Source organism: Taurulus bubalis, assembly GCF_910589615.1.
Source record: "Taurulus bubalis genome assembly, chromosome: 9".
Lineage (NCBI taxonomy): Eukaryota > Metazoa > Chordata > Actinopteri > Perciformes > Cottidae > Taurulus > Taurulus bubalis.
Genome location: NC_136597.1, coordinates 10365342 through 10389665, shown reverse-complemented (window position 1 = coordinate 10389665; position 24324 = coordinate 10365342). Strand labels below are relative to the sequence as shown.

The 24324-nt window shown below is 42.4% G+C and overlaps 1 protein-coding gene across 1 annotated transcript; it reads right to left on the bottom strand.

Annotated features, from left to right (window-relative positions):
• Positions 1–229: 229 nt before the first annotated feature.
• LOC306741868 (uncharacterized protein) lies at positions 230–19785 on the bottom strand (the record flags this gene model as incomplete). The annotated part of the gene is given in 15 exon segments (XM_079224193.1): positions 230–2196; positions 2328–2480; positions 2960–3059; positions 3228–3293; positions 3528–3622; positions 4118–4238; positions 5721–5769; positions 7253–7362; positions 7453–7560; positions 7885–7965; positions 8053–8092; positions 8328–8413; positions 9036–9109; positions 19717–19738; positions 19741–19785. Coding segments are annotated over 15 exon segments (2547 nt in total). The 3' UTR covers positions 230–799.
• Positions 19786–24324: the final 4539 nt, after the last annotated feature.

Genomic DNA, 24324 nt, shown 5'->3' with positions numbered 1-24324 from the left:
TCAAGTGTAAGACAAACATACACTGAAACCATTTCTTTGAAATTCATCACCCTAACAAGTCAATTTAAAAAAGCAGCTAAGTACCCACTGCTACCTGCCGAAAAAAACAAAACTAACCGAGCTTCATGTGAATGCAACTATCTTCCTTGTTTACACCGGTGACATTGCACCATGTCTTCCCTGTTGCTGGTGGATGTTTTAAAGGTATGCATGCAAACTGCGTTGGTACAAAATGGCTTAATCAAGCATTTACCTTACAGTAAAGAAACTGTCGTATGAACAGTTACCTATTACAGTGTTATACACCGTTAAGATGCGTAAGCCTGCTAACAGTTTACCGTAACAGCAGTATAAATGTTTAGGCTTTGGATGCTTCAGCAAAGATGACCTTACAGCCTCAAAAGCCCTTGTGCTAGAGTCACTAGTCTCAGTGCACTGCGATCAGGTTAAGACACTTCTGTTGGAACTAAATTAAACTAACTGGAGATGAAGCAACGGTGGAACGAAAGCAGGTCCTTAAATGCGCTCACTTTTTATGAAACAGAAACATGTAACAGACAGCAGTTTTAAATACAAGTTTGACACATAGAAAAGTTAACTGCCCTTACCAAAAAAGGTGCAAGTATCACATGCATCAGTACATCAATGGAAAGAGTCCTTTCACTCTTGCTCACACAACAAACACACACACAAAACTGGCCTTTTACCTCTTAAATGGCTTTGAAAACTAATCAAGCAATAACAGACAGTTTTAATCATATTGGCATACTCAGTGACACTTGAAAAGTAAGTGGAAACTTTAAAAGGTCACTGATTTGGGCAGTTGCTGACCACCTGGAGGCATCCTGCAAAAGTCTGGGCTGGATTGGACCAAGGGCACTCCTACTGCCGACTGTCCCGAGGGCCTGGAGTGGCCTGGGGGAGACCCGGTGTACAACAGCGGTGCCGGAAAAGCAGAATGGTCCCTGGGGGCCCGAGAGAAAGGCTTAGAGTAACCGGGTGAGGTGGCTCTGTGTGCGTCTGAACAGCTGGCAGCACTACGCTGGAAGGGCGTGAGTCTGTCAGCAAAATTAGCTGGAGGAGGAGGGATGATGGAGTCCTCCACCCAGCTGCTCTCTCCTTCATAATCTGGCTCCTGAGGCAAACTGGGGAGACCGCACAGCGAGGGCGGGATAGGAGAGGGCGAAGGCGGGATGAACACAGGAGGTGGAGGCAGAGGGTAGAGAGCAGGGTCATAATCTCCGCCAGTGGTGTGTGGGGCATTGCTGCGCATGCTTGGAATTTCCTCGGGTGTGGAGCCCAGCAGCCTCTCCAGGAAGCGGTCGTCTTCATCGGCCTCAGAAAGGTTGTCATACTGGGAGCAGTTGGAGGGCCGTCGGTCTCCGTTGGGCACCGGGACGTAGAGAGAGACGGGGAACTTGGTTGGCTTTTGGGGAGGAAGTCTGGGAGAGGAGGAGGATGTGGTGAAGGCACGGTGAGAGGAAGGCTTTGAGGGAGGACTTTCTTTCTGTGTGAGATGAAGTGACGTGGGTGGTTTTGGGCATGGTTTTGGCAATAGCTTCATTTGAGTGACCAGGGGTGAGGCTGAGCGCCGCTGGGTCTCTGAGCCCGTCCCGGTCCCCGGGCAGGATGCTTCACTATCCAGACGCCTTTGGTCATTCTGCTCAGTGTAAAAGAAAGGTGGCGGTGGCAGATCTGGAAGGTCCATGATCTCCTCCACTGTTTGCACAGCAAGAGCTTCTAGAGCAGGGGGCTCGTACGGTGGAGGCCAATCCATCGGCTCTTCCTGGGTCTCGGAGTGTCCAGGCTGGCCATCCTGTTTTCCGACATCTTCGGTCTGGCTAACCTCTGGAAGCAACTCATTTACATCTCTGTCCGACCCGACCTCAGCACAGGGTTTGTGGGTTTTTGGAGGCAAGGGAGGTGCCCTGCAAGGCCTCAAAGGAGAAGGTGTTCCTTGTGTGTGGACTACAACCGGGACAGGTGAAGGCAGAGGAGGAGTTCTCGAGTCCTGGGGCTCCGCAGGAGAAGGGCTCTGGTGTTGGGTGATGCTGTCTGTTTTCTGGGCCTCTGTATCGGGTTGGCTGGGGAGCTGCGGATTTACTTTAACCTCCAGAGGAGAGTCAGGCTGCAGAGGCAGAAGGAGAACTGGTCTCTCTTGACCCAGAGGTTTCTTTGGCTGCTCTTCTGACTTGGCTTCAAAAAAAAAGAAACAAATGTGAGATAGGGAATATATCAACAAAGGAAAACTTTAAACCTAGTGTTACTGTAGGTTGAAAATGTAGCTTTATCCTGATAATAAAAGGAGTAAAAGAAAACAACTGCACCTGGAGGAGGTTGGTCCAACTTCTTACTGCGGAGTTCAGACATAGCAGCCTGTAACTGTTCCACCACCACATCATCAGGCAGGAAGAAAGAAACTGCTACCTGCTCCTGAAGAAACTCCCTCAGGTCCTCTAATGGAAGCTTCTGGAGGCGCTCTGATTGAACGCGCACGCACGCACACACACACACACACACACACAATACACAGAAAGTTAACTCATAGAATGGGTGATGCTAGTGTATGGAGGTTACACGCCAAGTAAATTCTGGGATATGAACCATGAATATAAATTATATTGTTAAAAGACTTCAACACGGGCCTAACTTTAAGACGCAAGTAAAGAAGTGGCCCGTCAAAAGAATGCAACTGCATTGAGGCGATGCTCGTGCAGGCGGCCAATGAAAAGTCAGCTTTTGATTCTTCTCCACAGCAACTGCCCACTTGCATTATGTAAGCCAGTTAGGAGGCAGCCAAGCGGGAGGCAGCATGCGATGTAACACTCACTGGTATAGCAACAGCAGCCATGGCTGCTGTTGCTATACCAGTGAGTGTTACATCGCATGCGGGCATGAGACTGGTTCGACTTGTTCAGCACTGCATGGCACGAGACAACGTAATCATCCTCATACTCACTCTTGTGTAACTTGAGGGTTGTATAAGCCATGGCAGTTAGCGTCTTCTCTCCCTCCATTATGTAGATGTCCCATAAACGCAGGGTAAGGGTGAACGGGGTCTGTTATGCAAGACACGCAGCAGCAGATTAAAAAAATATATATAAACAAGCCCAGATGTAGTTCCATGTTCAAAAGAATATACTGATTGATGAGTTTCAATGCATAATATATCTGGCACTAGATATGTACAGTACAGGGGGCATTCTTTGGGAAATCAAAATACTCACTCTATCAATGAAGCACTGCAAAAACCATTTGGTGGTGTAAATTCCTGTTGTCATCTGCTCCTTGTCCTGTGGGAAGGAATTAATGAGGAATAGTCTCTATAGGACATTGCTCCACATAATATGTTCCCAGCTATAAATCACTTTCCAGGTCTGACTCTTAGACTTGCAGTAACATTCTGAACATATGGCCTTTTGCAACATAAATTATTACAAATTATGAGAAATCACCCAAATAAACCCATGACCTCAGTCCCCCGCATGGACAAAAAGAATCAGTCGAACAGGTGTACTTTAACTTACCATGTGTTTCTTCAGCTTTGGCAGCATTTTGGAGAGGATCAGCTCATAGTGGGCCTGGAAACGATGCAGCTTGGGAAATCCTGGGATGAAGAACCCTAGCACAGTAATAGAAAATAAAAAATTAGCCAACTAAAAAAACTTGACATTTACAAATGAAAAGGTATTGCGTTTTCTGTGGGGTTTTTTAAATAAGAAATGATATACACCTGTGTTTCTATGGAGTCAATATTGTCGCAATATCATACAAAAGTGTGTTGAAAGTTGTCAAACTGTATGTAAAAAAATATCCAATTGAAAAGGTCCATATATTTTTGTTTTTCCAGCTCTTGAAGCTAAATACTTAATAATAAAAAGGCAATTTCTCCCCCGTGTCAGAGATTCTCATAGGCTGTTCTTATACAAATATTATGCACATTTAGAGATTTGTGGACACATTCACAAACGTAAGCACATGACCGAGTAAGCACGTGCTGATTGGGTTACAGTTTCTCACACACACACTCACACACACACACATTTGTCATATTCAATGAGAAGCGTTATTATATTTGATCTAATATTATGAGCTCATTTCTTCCTATGTCTCTCACCATGCATGGCGTGCTTGCTGTTGGTGAGGAGCTGGGACAGAGCCCAGAAGGCATCTTCCTCATTCAGGTACATGAGCAAAATGGCAGCAATCTGACTCATCCCCTGGCAGTAGCTCACCTCCTGGGGGACACAGACGTAGAGACAGGTTCGATTTAACAGGATGGGCAAATGAGAGGAATTATTCATAATTTAATAGAGCATGCACACACACACAGAGGCCGAGACATGAGTGCACCTGCATGTCTGATGTGGTCTGAAGCCAGACTGTGGATGTGTGTGGACACGCTGTACATGATGACCTACTGTACATGCAGCTACAGTATTATAAACACTTTTACCAGAGGTTGTTCAAATATTTACTGAAGCCTAAAATACATTCTCAGTAATGTCATGTCTTCAACTTGAATTAGCGCCAATTTGACTCTGCAATGATTTCCACTAAACACGAAGCTCTTGGCAAGCACAGATACACAAAACTAGACACACACTTGGTATTTGTCCATATTAAGGCGGATTTATTGTGCAGCCATAAATGGGCATTCCAAAGCATCCTTTCAAGGAAACACAGAAAACATATTCACGGTTTCACTGAGGTTAAACTACACATTGTCGGCATTCTTCTGTATCCTCTCATAGGCAAAAGGACAAACACATACACCCCCCTCCCTCTGTCTCTCTCGCTCTCTTCTACTGACCCAGTTTCTTCTGAGCAGTGTGTGAAGAGGGGAAAAGGAAAAAGGGAACAGCACATGCCCGTTTCCTCTGGCTCAAACACCTCCATCGCACAGGAACCGACGACAGAGCCCAATCAGAACTTGGACTGTGTTCAAGTGTGGAGAGATGTTATGTACTGTAATATGTCTCTCCCTACCAGACGGCAGCAATCTGTGCTTATACGAGAATTATCATATACACCGGTTAATCCACATGCATTTGATACACACATGCATTTACTTTATTTTAGTAAATCTGTGTTGACGCAGAAAATTCCCACTTAGTTGTAAAAGCTGGATTTTACCTAACAGACAGACTCTGGCTTGCGGTGGAGAAAAGTACAGACGGACTTTAAAGTAGATGCAAGCAATCATCATTATGTCCAACCACCAGCATCTACATTTCAAATTATTTACAGCAAAGACAAATAAATGCTGTGAAACAAAAAGGATGCCTGGTTTTGGCTATTATGACAAATCAGTACTTGAGGTGGAAGAAAATCGTATGTCTGTAATCTTTTACAGTGAATCTGACGGTGCATCTTTCTTTGCCTGTTAAATGATGTCAAACAAAAACCTGGCCCAACAATGAGAGAGCCGACTATGGATGTGGGTTCACTGGTGGTCTGACTGTTACACTGGGTTGCTGTACATTCAGGCAGCATCACACTGATAAATAAAAGATCTTACCAAAGGCTTGAAAACAAGAATGGGAACAGATGGGTTTAGAGTGCTCAGGCTTTTCTTTGCTGCATGGAAACTAACGCACTTCATGAACTGTTGCACCACTGACGTGCTGCTTCGCAGCCAGTGTACACAACACTCCTCCATGTTATGAAACACACACCCAGGCATACAACTGCACTTCTGCCCACACAAACACACTTACCGTGTTGTAGACAGAGTAAGCTGCAAGTACGTGAAACAGTGCCTGCTGCCTAGAGAGGGAACAGAGAAACCACCAGTTAAAATGAGGAAGTGGTTCCTTAGCAACAATTGAGCAAGTTGTAACTGTGTGTTTGAGTGCAGTTGAGTTTATTCCATGAAAATTCCCAGAGGCCACATGAATAATGATTTCTCAACCACCTCATCCCCAAATTAACTCCATCAATCAGCACAGAGCTGCAAATATCTCTGGGGAGGCTGAGGACGGCAGGCTGCATCGTATCATCCTGGTAGCATTTTTATATATATATATATATATATATATATATATATATATATATATATATATATATATATATATATATATATATATATATATATATATATATATATATATATGGTCTATCTAGCTTTGCTTTTAAGTATTAATGAAGGGTGTGTGTGAAAGGCTTTCTATGATCTATCAGTGCTGGAGTAACAACATAATTTAGTTTTTTTTTTTAATCAATAAGGCAAAAAGGCTTTTCATCAAATCAGTTGTCCAAAGTGTGCAGCTTCTATACAGATTTTATGACCACTTGGTCGCATGCAGTGTGGTTGATTACATCTGGAGTCTCAACTGTTTCCGACAGTGAACCCAAGGCAGCTAGTGTGTGTGTGTGAGTGTGAGTGTGAGTGTGTGTGTGTGTGTGTGTATTTCAGTTGAGAAGTGGCATTAACAAAATAATGTAGACGAGAGAGGATGTCTCCCCTCCAATCCTCTATCGTAAATACATGTCTTACAGACAGAGGCAGGAAAAGCAGCTTGAAATAGCCGTCAGTGTCTCGGTGTGAGTGAGACAGCTGTTGACCTGCAGGGAAGGAGTGAGCAGCCAAGCAGGATGGAGCGTTGTTTTGGTCTGTTTGGACTCCGTGGCTTTGAATTGAAGGGGAAGTACGTTACAAAGAACAAGAGAAACCTCTGCCTCGCATTCTGTCTGAATTAAACCGACAATGACAAACAAGTAGCTTTCAGATCACAGTTGTTTCCCACAACTGTGATCTGAGGCTCATTTCATGTATATTTTTAAATATATTAATATTATATCCATGTTGGCAATGTTATTATATACATATATACTTGATGTCAGTGCACATTTCTGTATGAATGCCATTTCCTGTGGGGCTTCATGCACTGACAGGAAGGCTAATAAAACACAGAGAAGGAAACCACCGCTTTGTGTGTTTTTGTGCGTGTGTGTGGCGGGGCTGCCACAGAATTTAAGCCAGAGGTCACTCTCTGTAGAAACTTAAGGGAAAACTTGAACATGAGAGGTGAGGAAAAAAATTAAACAAGAACTTTGGAGACGCTCATATGACACGAAAAGGGTTAAAGATAATAGTTATGAAAACAACCTCAACTATGTCAATGATTTTACGGGCTAAAGGTCATAAAAGTAGTTGTACATGATCCGCAGTAACGTTAGTAGTGTGTTTGCAAGATAAACTGACAAGCCGTTCAAGGCAGCTTTCTGTGAAGTGAAGCTAGGAACTCACTTGACTCCAAAGCGGTCCATAAACATGATGTGGTTCCTGAAGGTTCGGTTGACGTCCAAGTCTATCTGTTTGATCTCTGCGGAGAAATTACGAGCCTGCAGCTTCATTCTCTGGAGGACAGAAAAAAATAGGTTATAAAAGCAATCAGAATTTCAGTGTCCAGATTTTAGAGGGATTTTCATCCCTTTGAAGAGTCATACCTCATATTTTCCGACGTTATCTTGTTTGACTTTCTCTATGTCCAAAAGCAAGGCCCAGGCCTGGCCTCTCAGCTGCAGAGGGATGCCTTTATACACACGCTTCACCAACTGAAACACATGAGACACATGGGACTCTAAACATAAAGAAACCACAACAACTAGAAGCGAGCGGCAGAGAGTCATGTATGAATGCTGCTTTATGGAATGCAGTCTTGTTAGCTCTCCGGAATGACAAGGACTCATCACATGTGCTTGATTTAACTGTCTCGACCAGAGAGGAGGGGGTTAAGGGAATACACTGGTTAAAAAGGGAATGGAAAACATATAATAATATAAATAATAATACAAATAGTTGTAATAGTCAGATCTGCCAACAATCAGTTTTAATTTAGCACTCTCTTCCATTTTCTCCACCAGTATGGAGTTACACACCTTTTCACTGTTCTTGTACTTGTCCCACTTCTTCACCATCTTCAGCCATTTCTCCACTCGCTCTATCTCCTGATGCTTTTGCTGTGGAGAGGAAAGACAAATATACATAAATATAAATCACATGCAAGGTCAAAATCTGAACTTGCTACAAAGGTTAAAAATAAATACCTTCTCTTCAAGCGCACTGTGTGTCGGCAGCTCTTCCTCACTGGATAGAGAAAGCAAAGATACGCCGCATGTATTAGACGTCTGGACATTGAGAGGATAATCAGAGTTTGGCAGTAATATAATACATCAGCATAATGTGAGAAAGATAAGATACAAGAAAGGGAGGAAGAGTGATATTAGATAGATAGATAGGTAGATAGATAGATAGATAGATGTTCTCCTAGAATTGAAACAACTATAAGGAAGCGGTCAGAGCATTAAGTCAGGTAACTTACTGCAGGAAGCCGAAGCGGTCGGTAACCTTATAGATGCTGTAGTCAGCATCCTCCCACGGGTCAATGTTGATACCCTCCTGTCTGCCCTGAAACAACCACATACCATAACTCCTATTATATGAAATAAACAGTTTAAAAGTGACTTAGGGTAGTGCTCATGTGCACCAGTAAACAGTGATAACGTACTTTCTGTTATCAAAACAGTCTTCTCTTTCACGTGTTGTTCCCTTTTCCTTATCTCTTAAGTGTTTTCACCCTGGTTTGTAAACTACACACACCAAAGTTGCTGTCATTAATTGATAATTCCTAGTATTAATTGATCATTTCCACTTCCTGTTGGTAATTAATCTACTCTGGGTTCACACATTGCAGGCACCACTCACAGCCTGACTCAGTTCAACTCCCCTGTGTTCAGAATGTGTGATGTATGCACTGTTACTGCCCTTCTTAGAGGAAATATTATGTTCCAAAGAATCATGAGGTTACTTTTTAGATTGGACCATCTAGGTGAAGACTTTCATGAGCCATGTTACACAATCTGCGCCTGATCTTTGGCAGTGGTTGAAATCGGTCACATAGAAACTGCAGGAAAATCCTCAGCTGTGGCTCCAACTGGGTCATGACAAGTTGTTGATTTTGTGCATTATTTCTGATTATTATAAATATATGATTGTCATCAGGTGGTGGTATTCCATAGCACACACTTACCTTGTCATATTTAGAGATGATGTCAGTGCGTTCCTCTGCTATCAATGTGTCTATGTCCTTCTTCATGTCAAAATCTAGAAGGAGGCACACACAAATGGCATTCATGATTATCAGAATTGGCATAAACCATTTCAATGTGTTTATAAGATACTGCAGTTTGTTGATTTATTGCTGGTTGTCATGTTGGAGACATGATCACGTACTTGACTGATAACAGTAGCAAAACCCTTTTTAGGGAGAGATAAGGAATGGACATTTTCTGACTGAACGTATTGTTTTAGCTGAGTTAATGATGAGAACAACAAATCATCTGTTCAAGCCGAGGTCAGAGTGCAGATCAACTACAGATCAGTGCTAAGCTGGAAGGATTTCAGTGTTACTAAAGAACACTCGGCGTTGTTTAATGGGTTCCGACAGGCCTACAGATGTGAATACTTAATGCTAGTGGTGGTACACCGAACAGCCATCATTTGAGGCGGCGTCATCGTATCCCCTGAGATGAAAACGACCATGCGGTGCTCTCCTTTCCACACCTCTCACCATGACGTCAGCTCATTATTACGAACTTTCTTACTCACTTATCCATCACCAAAACCCAAAAAAAGAACAGAAACACATCTGACAAAACATACAAATTATTGCTCTTTAAGAGTAGACACTGTCCGTAGCATGCTGGAGTCTGGCACAGCCACAAGGCCATCAGCAACTTCCTGTTAGTTCACCCAAAGCTTCAGCTGACAAAGTGCTAGACCTCAGCTTGAGGTCACTGATTCTCAGTGTGAAGTTATAATTAGTGATACACTGAACATTATTCTGCTTTTTTGTGTGCCCTTTAAAACTCACTTGGTTAGCAAGCAGTGGTATTCAAAAAGAATATTGGCTGTTTAGGGCTTTAGAACAAAAAAAGGCTGTTCTTCATTTTCTAAAATGGTCTACATTTCAGATTGTAAACTGTATAATTTGCTGAAATGTAGATTAATAATCACTTTTAACCTCAAACCAATGGAAAGAGTACATAAAGAATGCATGTTTGTGTGTGTGTTTGTGTGTGTGTGTGTGTGTGTGTGCGCGCAAGGCTATTTGAGCGTTAATCGCAGGAAGACATAGTAGGCCAGTGGGTCATTTAAGGCATGTATAATGTGTGACACAGAGTGACAGTCGTGGGACTTTGCTTCTATAATGCGCGTGCGTTCGTCCAAACTGAACTGAGCCCATGAGGAAGGAAACAGAGAAGTGGACCACTGAGGCCCGAGTCTCTGATGAGACCAATACTCTTATGTCCTGGAGCCCCCCCCCCCCCCCCCCCCCCTCATACCCTACCTCGCAGTATAACCCCGCCCCGACCCCAGTCTGGTTCTCTAAGCCTGCCTCGAGCCTTCTGGGGCTGATGCGCTCTGGCAGCAGGCTCGGCTGTTTTGCAGTTGTCAGGGCTGAATAATCCCTCAAGAAAGAACAGCCTCACCTCATTTGCCAGGCCATCAACTCAAAGGGATGTTTGGATAGGACGAATATGCCAGTAGAAAGAAACGGATAGAAACCCGACTGTACAGTAGCATCTGGTTAAAAAGGACCACCTGCTACGGTCTTTATTTTGAGCAACAAGGTAGAAAACAAAGTCTTTGTCATCATGCAAAAACCTTAAATGCTGGACAGATGACAAAGACAAGACAATTTAAATGTAAAATGTGTCAGATGATCTACAACACGTGAAATAACATATAATAGACTAAATAATTTGCCAGTTGTGACACTCCAAAATCCACATGATGCATTTCAGAACCATTCTGTGACTTTTGTTTGATAAGGTCGCAGCCTATAAAAGAGCCCAATGCAACAAACGCCCTGACTGAGGAATACTTTCACTGGCGGTCAACAACATGTGGAGCCAACTGAGGCCTCAGGCGGTATGCATGTCTGAAATGCCTTGCAGCAACAGGTGTGTGGCATGATTATGCACACACACACACACACACACACACACACACACACACACACACACACACACACACACACACACACACACACACACACACACACACACACACACACACACACACAGAGACCCTTATGCCTTGTGCTGAAGAAGACATTTCATGTGAAACGTTAAAAGAAAAATGTTAACAATAATGTATGTTTTGGTTCAGATTTGATAGCGCTCTAAAACTCTTTACCTAAACTGCAGGTGGGAATTCCCTTTTATACAAAAGGTGTGAAGAAGAAAAGAAATAAGCAGAGTGCACAGGACAGGGAGTGATAAGGTAAAACTTATTTTACGCTTTGCCATATCAATCTGACCACCAAAGGCCCGGCATCCAGTCTTCTCCATCAAAACAACAGCTGAGTCTCTTGTCTAACAGGTGGCTAGTGAAACCAGACCACTGAAAACATGGCGTCTGCTGTAGTCTGCTTTCCTTTTTACAATTCACTTTTTCTTGTTCATCTCAGGTCAAAACTATTTCAGGTTTTTCTAGGCATCAGCATATTGTTCTCAACACCCGAATTACACACATATACACACACACACACACACACACACACACACACACACACACACACACACACACACACACATTATAAATACTTATAAAGGCCAAACCAATAATTAGGGCTGTGTTTATGCAGCTGGTCATCATTATCATAAAATAACCTTGTATTTTCTTTCCCTAGCTACAATTATCATTTCACAGATGAATATTTTTAACATGGCAATACATGACTGCCAAGAGTTGTGAGACTTTCCTAAGCAAAACATGACTAACTTGAAGGCTCTGGATGGGCCTTAAAGTTAGTCATGTGATTCGGAAAGAGGTGCACGTGGGGTATTGTGAACCGTTTTTCAATCACCACTGACTGTTATGCTTCATCTTTAGGTTCCAGCTGCTTACTTCCTGTGTTGAGTCTCCAGACTGCTGATAGTATTGTGTTGGGGTCAGGAAGAAAAGGAAACCAATGACCGCCACTCCTTTAACAACAGGTTCAATAAGAACTGCGACAAGAGTATGGCAGCAAAATGGGTCTTACTCCAACCAAGGAAAACCCTTTTATAGACAAAGCTTCAAATTATCCAGACTTGGTGTTTGGACTCAGCCAGAAAGATGCGAGTAATGCCCAAAAGGTGGTCAGTTCACATTAACACTACTGCTATTTTGCTTGTGAGTCACCAACACAGCTGAGGGCCTCCTCAATAGGCGAACCATCAAAGGCATTACATATTGTGGTTTGAAAAATGGCTAGTTGCAGCAGGGATCAGGGTGTCAAACTGATTGAAGCTGGAGAAGAAAGGGAGTAAGCAGCAGAGAAGTTACTGGGTGGGAGAAAGATCTTACAAATACAGTTAAATGTAACACCTGGGGGGACTGCGTGTGAGAACAAATATAGCAAGAAAGAGATTCATTTTAGATGTAAATTACTTCCAGCTTTTAAGTAGTAGACAAGCTGAACATTTCAGATGAGAGTAAAGTCCAGAGACAACACAGGCATTCACATCTTCGATATTAAAATATTGCAATCCTTTTCACGTCTCTCAAAATGTAGGTGTTGTGAGGCAGAGGTGGTGAGAAAGTGATATGAGAGTCAGTTAGACAGTGAGCGGACTGTGGGACAGAGTTTTAAATGGCTAATGCACAATTTGTCTGCAGTGAAAAACCACTATGGCTAAACTTTGAGCCTGAGGCGTTGGTGACATCATTTCCTGTTATGACATAGCGCTCTAAATCTAGCTTGCATATATAAGTTCTCAGTTCACTGTTGTAATCATAAACAGCTTGCACAGCACTCTGAATCACATCCATCCATGGTGTTACGCAGAGATGCGGCAGTCAAAGCCTTCATTACTGAAACATCGGCAAACGGGGCCTACCTTTAAACGTATTGTATCTTCACGCTGTGTCAGCCCGGCTATGACCCACATGGCCTCAAGTGTCACGGAGAAAGTCATAAATAATCATTTTATTCCAAAGACTTTTAAGGAGTAACTGTCTGCCAGTTTAAAGCCTAGTAACCTAGTTAAGAGTGCCACAAATTAAAAAGTAAGAGAAAATGAGACTCATTAGCAAAACTGAATACGTTCAATTCAAATGTCACTGAAATTTAACATACATTCAGCTGTATTTGCTTACTCTCTACCCAATTTTACAGTGTCCTCTTTTACACAAACTTCTACATTTCCTTTCTCCATAATCATCTTTCTTTTGGCACATGATCAATCTTAATTTGGGCAGCAGTCAGAGAGTTAAGGCAGAGGATTATACAAGAGCAAAATCAGAACGACAGCCTGAGATTAGGAAGAGTCTGGCAGTAGTCAACAACTATGGAAACTCTGAGTACCGTGAGCTCCACTAGCCCGATAGTGAGGGGTGTGCATTTGTGTCTGTATCAGTGGGCTGACATCTTGAGCTGAAACAATTGAGTGAAGCTACATCAGGGTGTGTAAAGTCTAACAGAAATAACTTCTGGTCTTCACCCTACTTTCAGGTATTGTATTAAAACCCCAAGGAACCGATTTAACTAGGTCATTTTAAGATTTGATCAAATTCTTCAGAGAGTATCTTTGTGGTTGGCACTCCAACCCGCTTCCCAAACTGCTGATGGCGTGACGAAGGAGAAGACGACAGATGTTTGGTTTATTTCACCACTGAATGATTAGTCAATGCTGCGTGGTCAGCCAAAGGACGTTCTGGCTCTGAGATCAGACCGGCTCAGAACCATGCACTCATTCAACCTGGTTAACCTCACGGCATAAGCTAGTCCTGCACCATGCCTTTCCAATCATGCATCTGTGTCGCTTATCACTATGTATTACAGGTCTACACATGCTGAGATTAACTGCAATTACCAGCCGACAAAATACCATTTTATTTTGATCATTCTTAACAGAGTTTCCTTAAAACTTTTGTTATATTCACATTTTTTTAAATCTAAAACAACGGACACAGAGTGCTACATCAAGGGGTTTCTTGTAGTCACAGACAAACCTTATCACATGCCCCTCATTTGCGCAATTCAGTCCTTTTCTTTCTGTCTCCAGTATACCTAAATCCCATGAAATCTACGTTTCCGAATGCGTTTGCACATTGTTATGGTGTCTAGAAAAGACCATCTTAAGATATCATAAAACACGTTAAATGAGTGCTTTTGCAACTGTGTTGGTAGGTAATCATTTCAGTAATTACTGCTAACAATTCACGGCAATAAACTTCAAAGGATGTATCGCAATGCACTGAGTTATCATCCCAGTCATTACAGGAGCTTAATGCTGTAGGCTTGTGGTGATTGGGGAGAACAAGTATATCATTCCAATTCAGAAAAGGGAAGGAGGCTTACGAGCGACCACATGGCTCTAATTTCCACATGAAGAAGTCTGAAGTCCCAGATGGCTTCAGAGCTCCAGTTTAATGGGAGAGAGAAATGAGGATTGCTCAAAGAGGTGTTGTTTCTATTTTCAGCAGAGGCATGGTATATGTTATGGTATAAGGCAGTGGTTCTCAAATGAGGGTATGTGTACCTCTGGGGGTACGTGAAGGCACTCCAGGGTGGATGAGAGATTTAAAAAAATATATATTTAAAATAAGCATCCATTCAAAAATCCTTTAAAAATGTTATGTAATATATATATTTAATAAAACATAAGTGAATATAGAAAATTCTGTTTCTGAAGTTACAATTTACACTGATGGCACAGCGCTATGTATTACATCTTTTTTTCAACCAAACATGCCTTAGTAACCCCTGTACTTGGCTTAAATTTTTTTTTTCACAGGGTACGTCACTGAAAAAAGGTTAAGAACCACTGGTATAAAAGGTATATAACATGTCAGACATTTTAGAGATTCATTTGTCCTTTTTGCTGATAAAAGCTCCTGCCCTGGTTCCCATTATCCAGCAGGCTGCAGTCATGTCCACCCTCAACAGATCTTTTTGTTAATTTTCTCTTAACACAATGCTGATTTGGCAGTTAAAAACAAATGTATGTTATAAAAAGGGAGCCCCTCAGAGACTAAGAGTACAACTAAGTCGCCCCACAGAAAATAAAAGCAGGCTGGTAGGAGATGTTCAACAGCTCGCTCTTTCTTTAAAAAAAAAAAAAAAAAAAAAAAAAAGGGAGGAATGGAGTCCAGATGGAACTTCAGAGATACAGTTAAACTGCCAAACATGTAGGCTTGAGTAACAATGCACAATTGCAAATATCAAAAACACATACCAGGTTTTATCTTGTTTGCCATCTTCAAGCATGTTGCCCATAATGATCAATCATTACACAGACAGTGAATGACATGTGTATGTAAAAATAACCCAGACACTTTAATTCCATCAACCTCCGGACAGTAGAAGGGTGGAAAGGTTGAAGGCCCATGCTACCAAATATGTGTTTTGCAGGTGTGATGGTGCATGGACAATGGGCAATTGTTTCCCCATAGCCCTGTGGTTCCTCTCAGGAATTGTACATAGTGACTATTGACTCACAGCAAACAGTGTGCGAACCTAATCTATAGTGACTGGGTTTAAGCGACCACTGAAACCATATAAACTAGAAAAATCAACTTAAGAACACAGGGAGAAGAAAGATACCAAATTAGGCCAAAGAGGGAAAACAGCTGGGAAGCCTTGATGGCCAGCAACTAAGCCTCCTTAATAAGAGATTCCTTGTCTTTCTTGCCGAGTCTCTTTTCCCTCAGTCTCCCTCCGATTCTGTTGTATGCTGTAGGATTTTTGTGTTTATGCATAGAAAATAGCAGCGACACAGAGACTGTGTGACCCATGGGTGAAACATCCAGCGGACTGGGGAAAAAGCACATGGCTGAGAATAGCTTTTTGTCCCCAAGGGGCTTTTCTGTCCTGCTCCACTCTCTATTACCACTGTCACTTTGCCTTATTGTTTTTTCCAAAGTTGAGCACATAAAACAAAGATTCACCAACAACACTCCGATTCAGACTCGTTATTTCCTTTCGTTAAGATGGGGAAAGGTTGGGTAGTTTGGGATGCTGAGGAAGGAGAGCTCTCTATCACCTCACCCGGCTTCTGACCCGGCCTGAGAACTATCTCTGGTCTTACTGCTGTCTCGGGGTGTCTAAATATAACAATGACCACACAACATTTGAGATGCTGGGAGTCTCAGGCCAGCCAGAGAAGCCTTGTTTCCCAGAGTGGCAGCACATTTCCAAGGGGTGGTATGAGGACAGGAATGTCAAGGGAACAGTATAAACACAAAACCGTATGACCCTGCTGAGAAAGCCAAATTCTTATACATGGATCATCTTCCTAGCAAATGATTCATAGAAAGCCAGAAGAAAAGATATCATCTACTCATCAATAACTAGTGCTTTACATTACAAACAACCACTACTATGTTCGTAAATGTATAAAATAAAACTAATATTTAAATATGAAGTTCAACAACCAATAGTTCATGGTTAAGAAATGCACTGAGGAAATTAACAATATTTAGGAAAGTTATGCAGCCTCCCACTTACTGTCAAGTTATTTTAAAATTCCAGCTTGTATCTTAAATGGACATTTTCAAAAATATTCTTATAAACTTTCAAAAAGCCTCCTGCAATACAAACTTCCTTCACTGCACCGAGATGCCAATGCCACGGTCAACAAGCTCAAGACCACATGAGATCTGATGCGTCACAGCATTGCCAAACTGATTCAATAATTCAAAAAGGTCAACACCTGCTGCTCTCTAGCCAAAAGCTCAGCAGAAATGATGCTAGGTTCACTGATGCACACATACCACGGGTTATTTGGTCGACATAGTTGTCATGTTAAAATTATGTTTACAAGCACAGAAAGAGAGGATTATGGTACGTGCAAGGGGAACAGGCCGACACTTGAGGGGAATTGTATTGATTCAACAACAGAAGGAGGTTAAATATTAGGAGAGAAAAAAAACAGTCTGAAGTGGCATCTAAAAGAGACAATAATAGAGGGGGAATTCCAAATCAGCCTTCATACAAATGCCAAAAGACAAACAACTATATGAGCTACTTTCCCATAGAGCCATCACTCATCTGCTCAGTGGTGGCTCAGTTCTAGGCCCGAGTGACCATCTTCAGTCTCAGTCGTGTGACCTCAATTTGATTAATGAGTGTTGGGAATAGATTTTGCTAATTTAGACAATTTCATTTTGTGCAAATTGTTCACTAGCTCCTGGCAGAGCCTCGCTCTCCAGCCCAAATCAAATGAACAATCACATAGTGGTGCAGTGTGATGATCACCTCATGTAGCAAGTAGGGCTGATCCCACAGTTCACACACACACACACACACACACACACACACACACACACACACACACACACACACACACACACACACACACACACACACACACACACACACACACACACACACACACACACACGTTTGTTGAACTGGAACTGAAAATAGCACGTAGGTGTGAATGTGACGACCTGTCCGTGTGTACCCCTGACTATCACCCAGTGTGTGTGCGCTGCAATATGCTCCAGGACCTTGTGACCCTGACCAAAATAAGAAGAGATATGGAAATGCCATGATTACAAGACATCAGATAACACTGAAACTCAGAAAGGACATGTCATGAGTCACACTGGAGGGCTAAAGCCTCTCTGTCTTATTAATGGTTGGCAAAAGGCTTCGGTATCTGATGTGTTTTGTGATACCCAGCATTGGGCATTTGACGTATATCATAAAGCCCCTATTCAGGCAGATACAAAGGCTATTGATCCCTCTCCACTGAAATAATATTATCACATAGAATACAATGAAGGCTGCATGTGAAAGAGTTACGAGAAAAAAAATACAGGAAATTTAAATTTGGTCTGATAATGATAAAACTATTGAATCATGTTGAATTGATGTTTTTCCATCAGTAGTTTTGTTCCCCAAACTAAATCTTAACATATCATTTGCCATTCTGCTGCAATGCTTTCGTCCAGGAATGACATATATGTCAATGCTTTTGATCCTTCATATAAGTGGTGATTTATAGTATAACTCGGAATAAAAAAAATGAAAGGCTGCTGCTGCTGACTAAGGCCCATTCACATGCATACAAAACAAATAGGGGCTCATATGCTCTGCTTCACACGTGGCTCACATCCTGTTGGCATCGGAGAGGGCAGTCAGATCATTGTTCATGAGCACATTCAAGTCCCTCAAAGCCAAATAAAAGTCAAAATCGCACCCATTTTTTCAAAGTCAAACTGTCCAGCTGAATGTAGCTGTTCAAAGATCAAACTTCTCCAGCAAAGCAAAACGTTTAAAGCTTTTCTTAGATTTGGAAATTAAATGAAACCATTTGACACCACCAAGAACACGGAGCAGAGAAAGCTACACGATTGAGGTGGAAAGACATGCTGAGAGATGGGTGGGTCTCACATGCTACGAATCACACAAAAGTACACCAACCGTGCTGTCATCTTTCCGGTGTGGGGCTTCCTCCTCAAGCCACAAGCATTGTCACACACACTGAAGGCTGAACATAGCAACAATAAATAAAAAAGAAATACAAAACACTCCATGCTATAGGCGTGTGCATGTACAGCTCAGAGAAGAATACAACATACTCATCATTATACAAATCTTTTCAAAAGACTTGACTGAGTTGTACCGAGATAATTTGAGCCTTTGCAAACTTACACATGCATGCGTACAAAACTATATGAATCTGTCCCCTACCAACTTATCTCCTAAACAATGATGATGCACACCAATTAATGACATTGCATATCTAAATGTGGGGAATTGCATAGAGATCATGTACACTTGCATTAGCAACATGCATATCTGCTACATTACACTGAAAACAAAAGCCCCAAATGACAGCACAATGACCACCAGTCATCTGGTAGAGGATGAGAGATAAATCCTGCTGGAGATCTTTCACTCAGTTTCGTCTGTAACCTCCCCCACTCCATGTATGAACCAGTGAGACACCCAGTTATCCTTTCAAAAAGGGGCCACGCATGGCATGACACATACAGACCAGTATCTCACTGGTTGGACGCTGGAGCATCTGTGGTCTGTGCTGAGGGCTGTGTGTGGGGGGTGAAATCCTGCTGAGAACCAGGTTTCCTCTTAGAAATTAAACGCATGTTATCTCGATGACACAAAATGCGGAACTAAAGGCTGTCAAGAATGAAACAGAGACGATCACAACACACATACCGTTTTTTGGAGTGAGTAATCAGAAAACAGAGTCCACATAGAGGCGGATCCCATCATAGACACATATTTCCGTGAAGAGTGATTTTTAAATCAGAAATCCCCCTCGAGAAGCGCTCGGTCACTGTTCTTACCACATAAGGCGACTCATGGGAACTAACGTGTGTCGAGCTCGCCACGCAATCTACTCTTAAAAAAGGGAAACGTTTCTGGTCCCAAAACCCAAAAAAACAACACCAGCATAGACGCTCCATTTCTATCACGTGCACACGGGAAACCAATCTAACCGTATATCACCCAGAGCTGTCCACGCGGGAGCAGCCGTTACAATCAGTAACGTCGGATACAGGGTTTTTGTAGTGGCAAGTTGTAAAAAAAACACAAACAAAAAGGACCAGATAAAGACATTCAGGCGACATGTATCGAGTAGCCGAGGTACTATTTAGGCTGGTTGCTGAATAGTGAGTGGGGAGGACACGGTGTTATGAGTGGAGACACCAACATTCAGTAGCAAACCGTCGTCGCTGCTTACCTTTCGGAGTGACTTCCCTTCTCGTGCTGCGCTGTACCTACAAGTAGACACGATATCCACTATTCTCATTCTCCCCCCTCACGACGCTGTCCCCGCACAGAACACTTGTCCTCGACTGTCGACTGGCTCCGCTGATATCGCTGCTGGTCAAACGGACGCACCCCCTCGTCCAGGTCCACATGCCGCGAGCTGGCTGTAGCTGTCTCTGACTGGCAGGCGGCGGCACGCCAGTGACAGTGGCGCACGCGCACGAGCAGTTGGCGGCGGGACGACGTGGACGAGCCTCTCGCTGAGGGAAAGTTTGAGCGTTGAGTTTCCGTGTTTGCTTGGTTTGTATGGTGCCGTGACTGACATAACAGAAGGTGAGACATCATATTTACTAGTTTACTACATTGATACTTCAATTTAAACGATGAGAGAGTCAAATCTTAGCTCTGACGTTGAATTAAAGGCTCGCTGATTGTGTCCTCCAACGAACACATACGTTAGTATTATAACGTTAACGATAGCTCGTCACATTCATTTCAGTAAAGATCTACCATGTTTGTTTTTATTTGCAAATAAATAGTGAGCGAGAATTAATAGTCGGAACAAACTCTTTGACAATAAATGGTCCCTTTGCGCCCTCTTTCGGATAAACACTAAACATACAGGCCGTACTGGGACGTTGCCTCGTGCTTCATCTAGAAATATATGCTTATTAACTTATAAAGTCTTCAAATAAAGCACGTTTTCATTTGTTAAGTTTGATGTGGACATACTTTAAATACTTATTTGTCCTTCTCGGATTGCTGATTTGAATGGCGGTTGTAGCCAATTTAGCTGAGACTAGTCCTGTGTGTGACGTCATAGGAGGTGAACGTGTCCAGTGTTTCATAAAAGTACATGATTAGGTTGCCTAATGTGTAACAAACATATGTTCTCTTTATTAATCCCATTAGTCATCTTGTGACTCCTCATCTTTGTCTCTGGCCCCCAAATTGGGAAACACTGAGTCAGAGAGACAAGCTCAAGTATGCCACAATAGATTCTGGGTAGAACAGTGTTGCCTGATTTTGAGGTAATAATAATAATAATAATAATAATAATAATAATAATAATAATAATAATAAGCGGGGATGCTTAACATGTAAATAACATAGCAAACTATTTTGTAATTTCTTCAATGCCACCAGAAAATGTGCCTTTGGGTAACAATATATTAATGCACTCCTGACCTCTTGGTATATTTAACAGTACGTTGTTTCACCACACAAACAAGGCCCGTTGATATTGCCTCGCAAAGGTCAGCTTCTGCTTAACATTTGGTGGTCTGTGCTCTAAATGCTGTTGACTTCAAGCCATGCAGTTGTTTGAGGGTCCAACACAAACAAGGAACAACATGTAAGAAGTGCAATTGATGTACACAACATACAGTCCAATTTAATACTAACTATATGTAAAAATTATACTAATAAGGCCACAGAGCCATCGTCACCTTTAGTAACACCAGTGCATTTCATACTATGACAAGTCAAAATGCCTGCTGTGTAAAAGGCCAATTTCCAGACTCTCTTGACTGACCTTTATCACAGCAGTTTTTTTTCCATGTTCTTGGATGGTAAATACAGGTGTAATAGATAATGTTAATTATGGCCCTATTCCATTCAGCTGGCCCAGGGCCAAGGTATTGTGCATGCTAGTCAAGCGGCAAACCTCTGGTGCCGAGAAATAAAGCCAATGCAGAAGTGAGAAGAAAAATGGCAGTTATTTTTATGAGTGAGTCACAGACCTTCATGTTAAAAATGCCCAACTTTACAGCAGAAATACACTAGTACAAAAACTGTTTGTCTCTTTAGCCAATTACCTTGCATGACAATTGTACAGAGGGTTGATTTTGATATAACTCACAACTTTAAATTGGATTGAGGCGTCAAGGTAGGCATAGCCTAATTAAGGGCATGGGTGCATTGAGTGACAGGTTGGTGCCTTACCAGGCTGCGTCACCCGGGCCCTCCTCAACTCCACCGACGATCCACCTCTTTGCCCATTTTTTGATTAGTTGGCAATTAAGCCACGTCATCACTTCCAAGAAGGCCATGGCATGTCAACACGTCTGCTGTGAAAAAGGTGTATAGTAACTGACAATGTGCAGCCACACAGGTGTTTCCCATTATGTGTGGATGACTCGACCTTGATTAGAGGATGACTATCCCATCCTCAAAAGCGCAGCAAAACAAAAGCCTCAGAAAGAGGCCTGTCAACCATACTTTGGGCCACAGTTCTTGCAGACCATTTGCAAAACCTCCAGTTTAGGACAAAAAAGAGATAGAAATTGAGAAATATTCATTCTAAACCTAACATGTGAGCAGAGTATTTGATGGGAGGTTATAGTGCATGTAAAATGTCCACTCCCTATGGGAGGGAATGCCAAAGCTGGCACAGGGTTGACTGACATGAAACTAGTGTATGAAAACTGCTTTATGACAGCTTGGTTGTCAGATTTTTCTGGTATTACATTGCTGGATTAACCAAAAACATGTACAAACATACCCATTTGTTCTTTGATCCATGGACTGTTTCTAAATCTATTTCCACAAAAGTAACTATTTTATGGTCTAATTCTGATTGGGAAAAAACGTACAATGATAGAAGATTGTATCCATACAGGTTTACCTCTATTTGATTTAATTTAATTAGTGCAGATATTCTTAATATTGTGCCCACCGTCTGTACCTTCTGGATACATCAGGGACGTGCAGTTAGGGGAGGTCATGAAAAATAAATAAAAAATAATGATCAAAAAAAATTACTGAATTTGCGCATGTCCTGTTCAAACAGGGAGGAGACAGGGAAGTGAGGCAGCAACGAGTTGTGCCTCATCTCATATTGTGCACTCCCTCACAAACTGGGTTGAGCACATGCATGCCTTTGGCTTTCTCATAGTTTGCCACCACTGCAATATTCATTGCCAGCCCTGCCATATTTTGTCCTAAAAAAAAAACTGTCTATAGCACAAGAGACCTCTAGGGGCGCGGTTTCTACCAGGACGGATTCTGTAGAAGGAAAAAAAAAAAAAAAAAGGGGGCAGGCAGTGTATACAAGTCTGTGCTCTCATTCATGCAGAGTTTCTAGCAGTCCCCGCCGACGGACGAGCAGTGACACAACCTCTTCAGAAGAGAAAGCTCTGCTCCCTCAGACAGATAGAAAGGGTTGGTGAGTGATCATTCAAATTTTTTCACTCCGTGTCCCAGCGCCGCTTTGGCACCTACTCGGCAGTTTTGGAAGAAGCTGTGCAAATATGGCTGCAGTATTTAAATATATATATAAAACAACAAAAAATCGACGAGCTAAACAACACCCGTTTGGCAGCTGTCGTTATCTCTGCGCGGTGCAGGTTCATGTCAGTGTGTTGCATTTCCTCGTCGGCCCGGTGCTTCAATCTGTGCGGTGTTTACATGACGTACAGTAGATTTCCATACCTACGCATATGAGCATAACCGGGCGGCTGTGTGCTGCTTCGGCCTGGAGCAGTCAGACATTAAGTTTACAGTCAGATCTTGACTTGTGAAGGTCGTGACTAAACCGCGAGGGGAACTGTTTACTGCACTCGCAGCCAAAGCTCTTGGATTGCATGTTGATTTGAGGCTGTGATCATGACGTTAAAGAGGCCTCTACTGGATATCTATCTGCATGAAACGTTCAACCGGTTATGCCTTTTACTGGATGTGTTGTGATCTTGTGTTGAACGGTCCAGGTGGGGACCTGGTTAGCATTCCTGCGTCGTCCATGACATTAATGTGGGCTAAAGTCCAAGTAAAGGTCATCCATTGACAACAAAATGGCCTGGCAGCTCTGTTAATTACAATACAGGTATAAGTGTTCTGTATACAATACTACTTTATAATATAGGCTGTGATATGTGTGTGCTTATGATGTGTGATAGTAGCTAAAGAGAATGTCACCTGCCAGTGAAGGTCAGTAAAAATGACTTGTCTTGGTGTAGTTTTTGTAAGAGCATCATAAAAGTAGAGAACACACTTGGTTTATTTGCATACGACTAAACGCTGGCTCTTTGGATTAACATATATAATATTGTCTAGGCTTCACATTGACCCCCTTTCAGCGAAACCACGTGGGCAGAATACTTCCTATAACACCAAGATAAATGTAACCTCCAAATGCCAATCGTATTTGTCGTGAGAGAATATGTGTGATGTTGACGTGTTTATTAATGACAACTAGCAAAACGCTGTGTGGGGTGGATGTGTGTTTGCGGGCAGAATCATGATGTAATGCAACAATAAGTGCACGAAGAAGACTGGGGCTACTTGACGTGATTCATTAACAATAGACAGGTTTTTGCATCGGCAACTTGTGATTGTAGAACAGTGGACAACTGCAAATTATATGCAATATTCAAAACAAATGATGTGTTTTTTTTTGGCGTGGCTTGACTGTGGTAATGTTGGGATGTGCTCGGTGACATGGGAGGGTTTGTGAGTACTACGTTGCAGGCCGTTTTTGCCCGTATCCAAGCGGCGCAGCGCTGCGACCTTTCCCCTAGTTCCTGCAGCACAGGGTGGATCATGTGATGTTGGAAAGTAGCTGGGGGAGGGGACTGGCTGC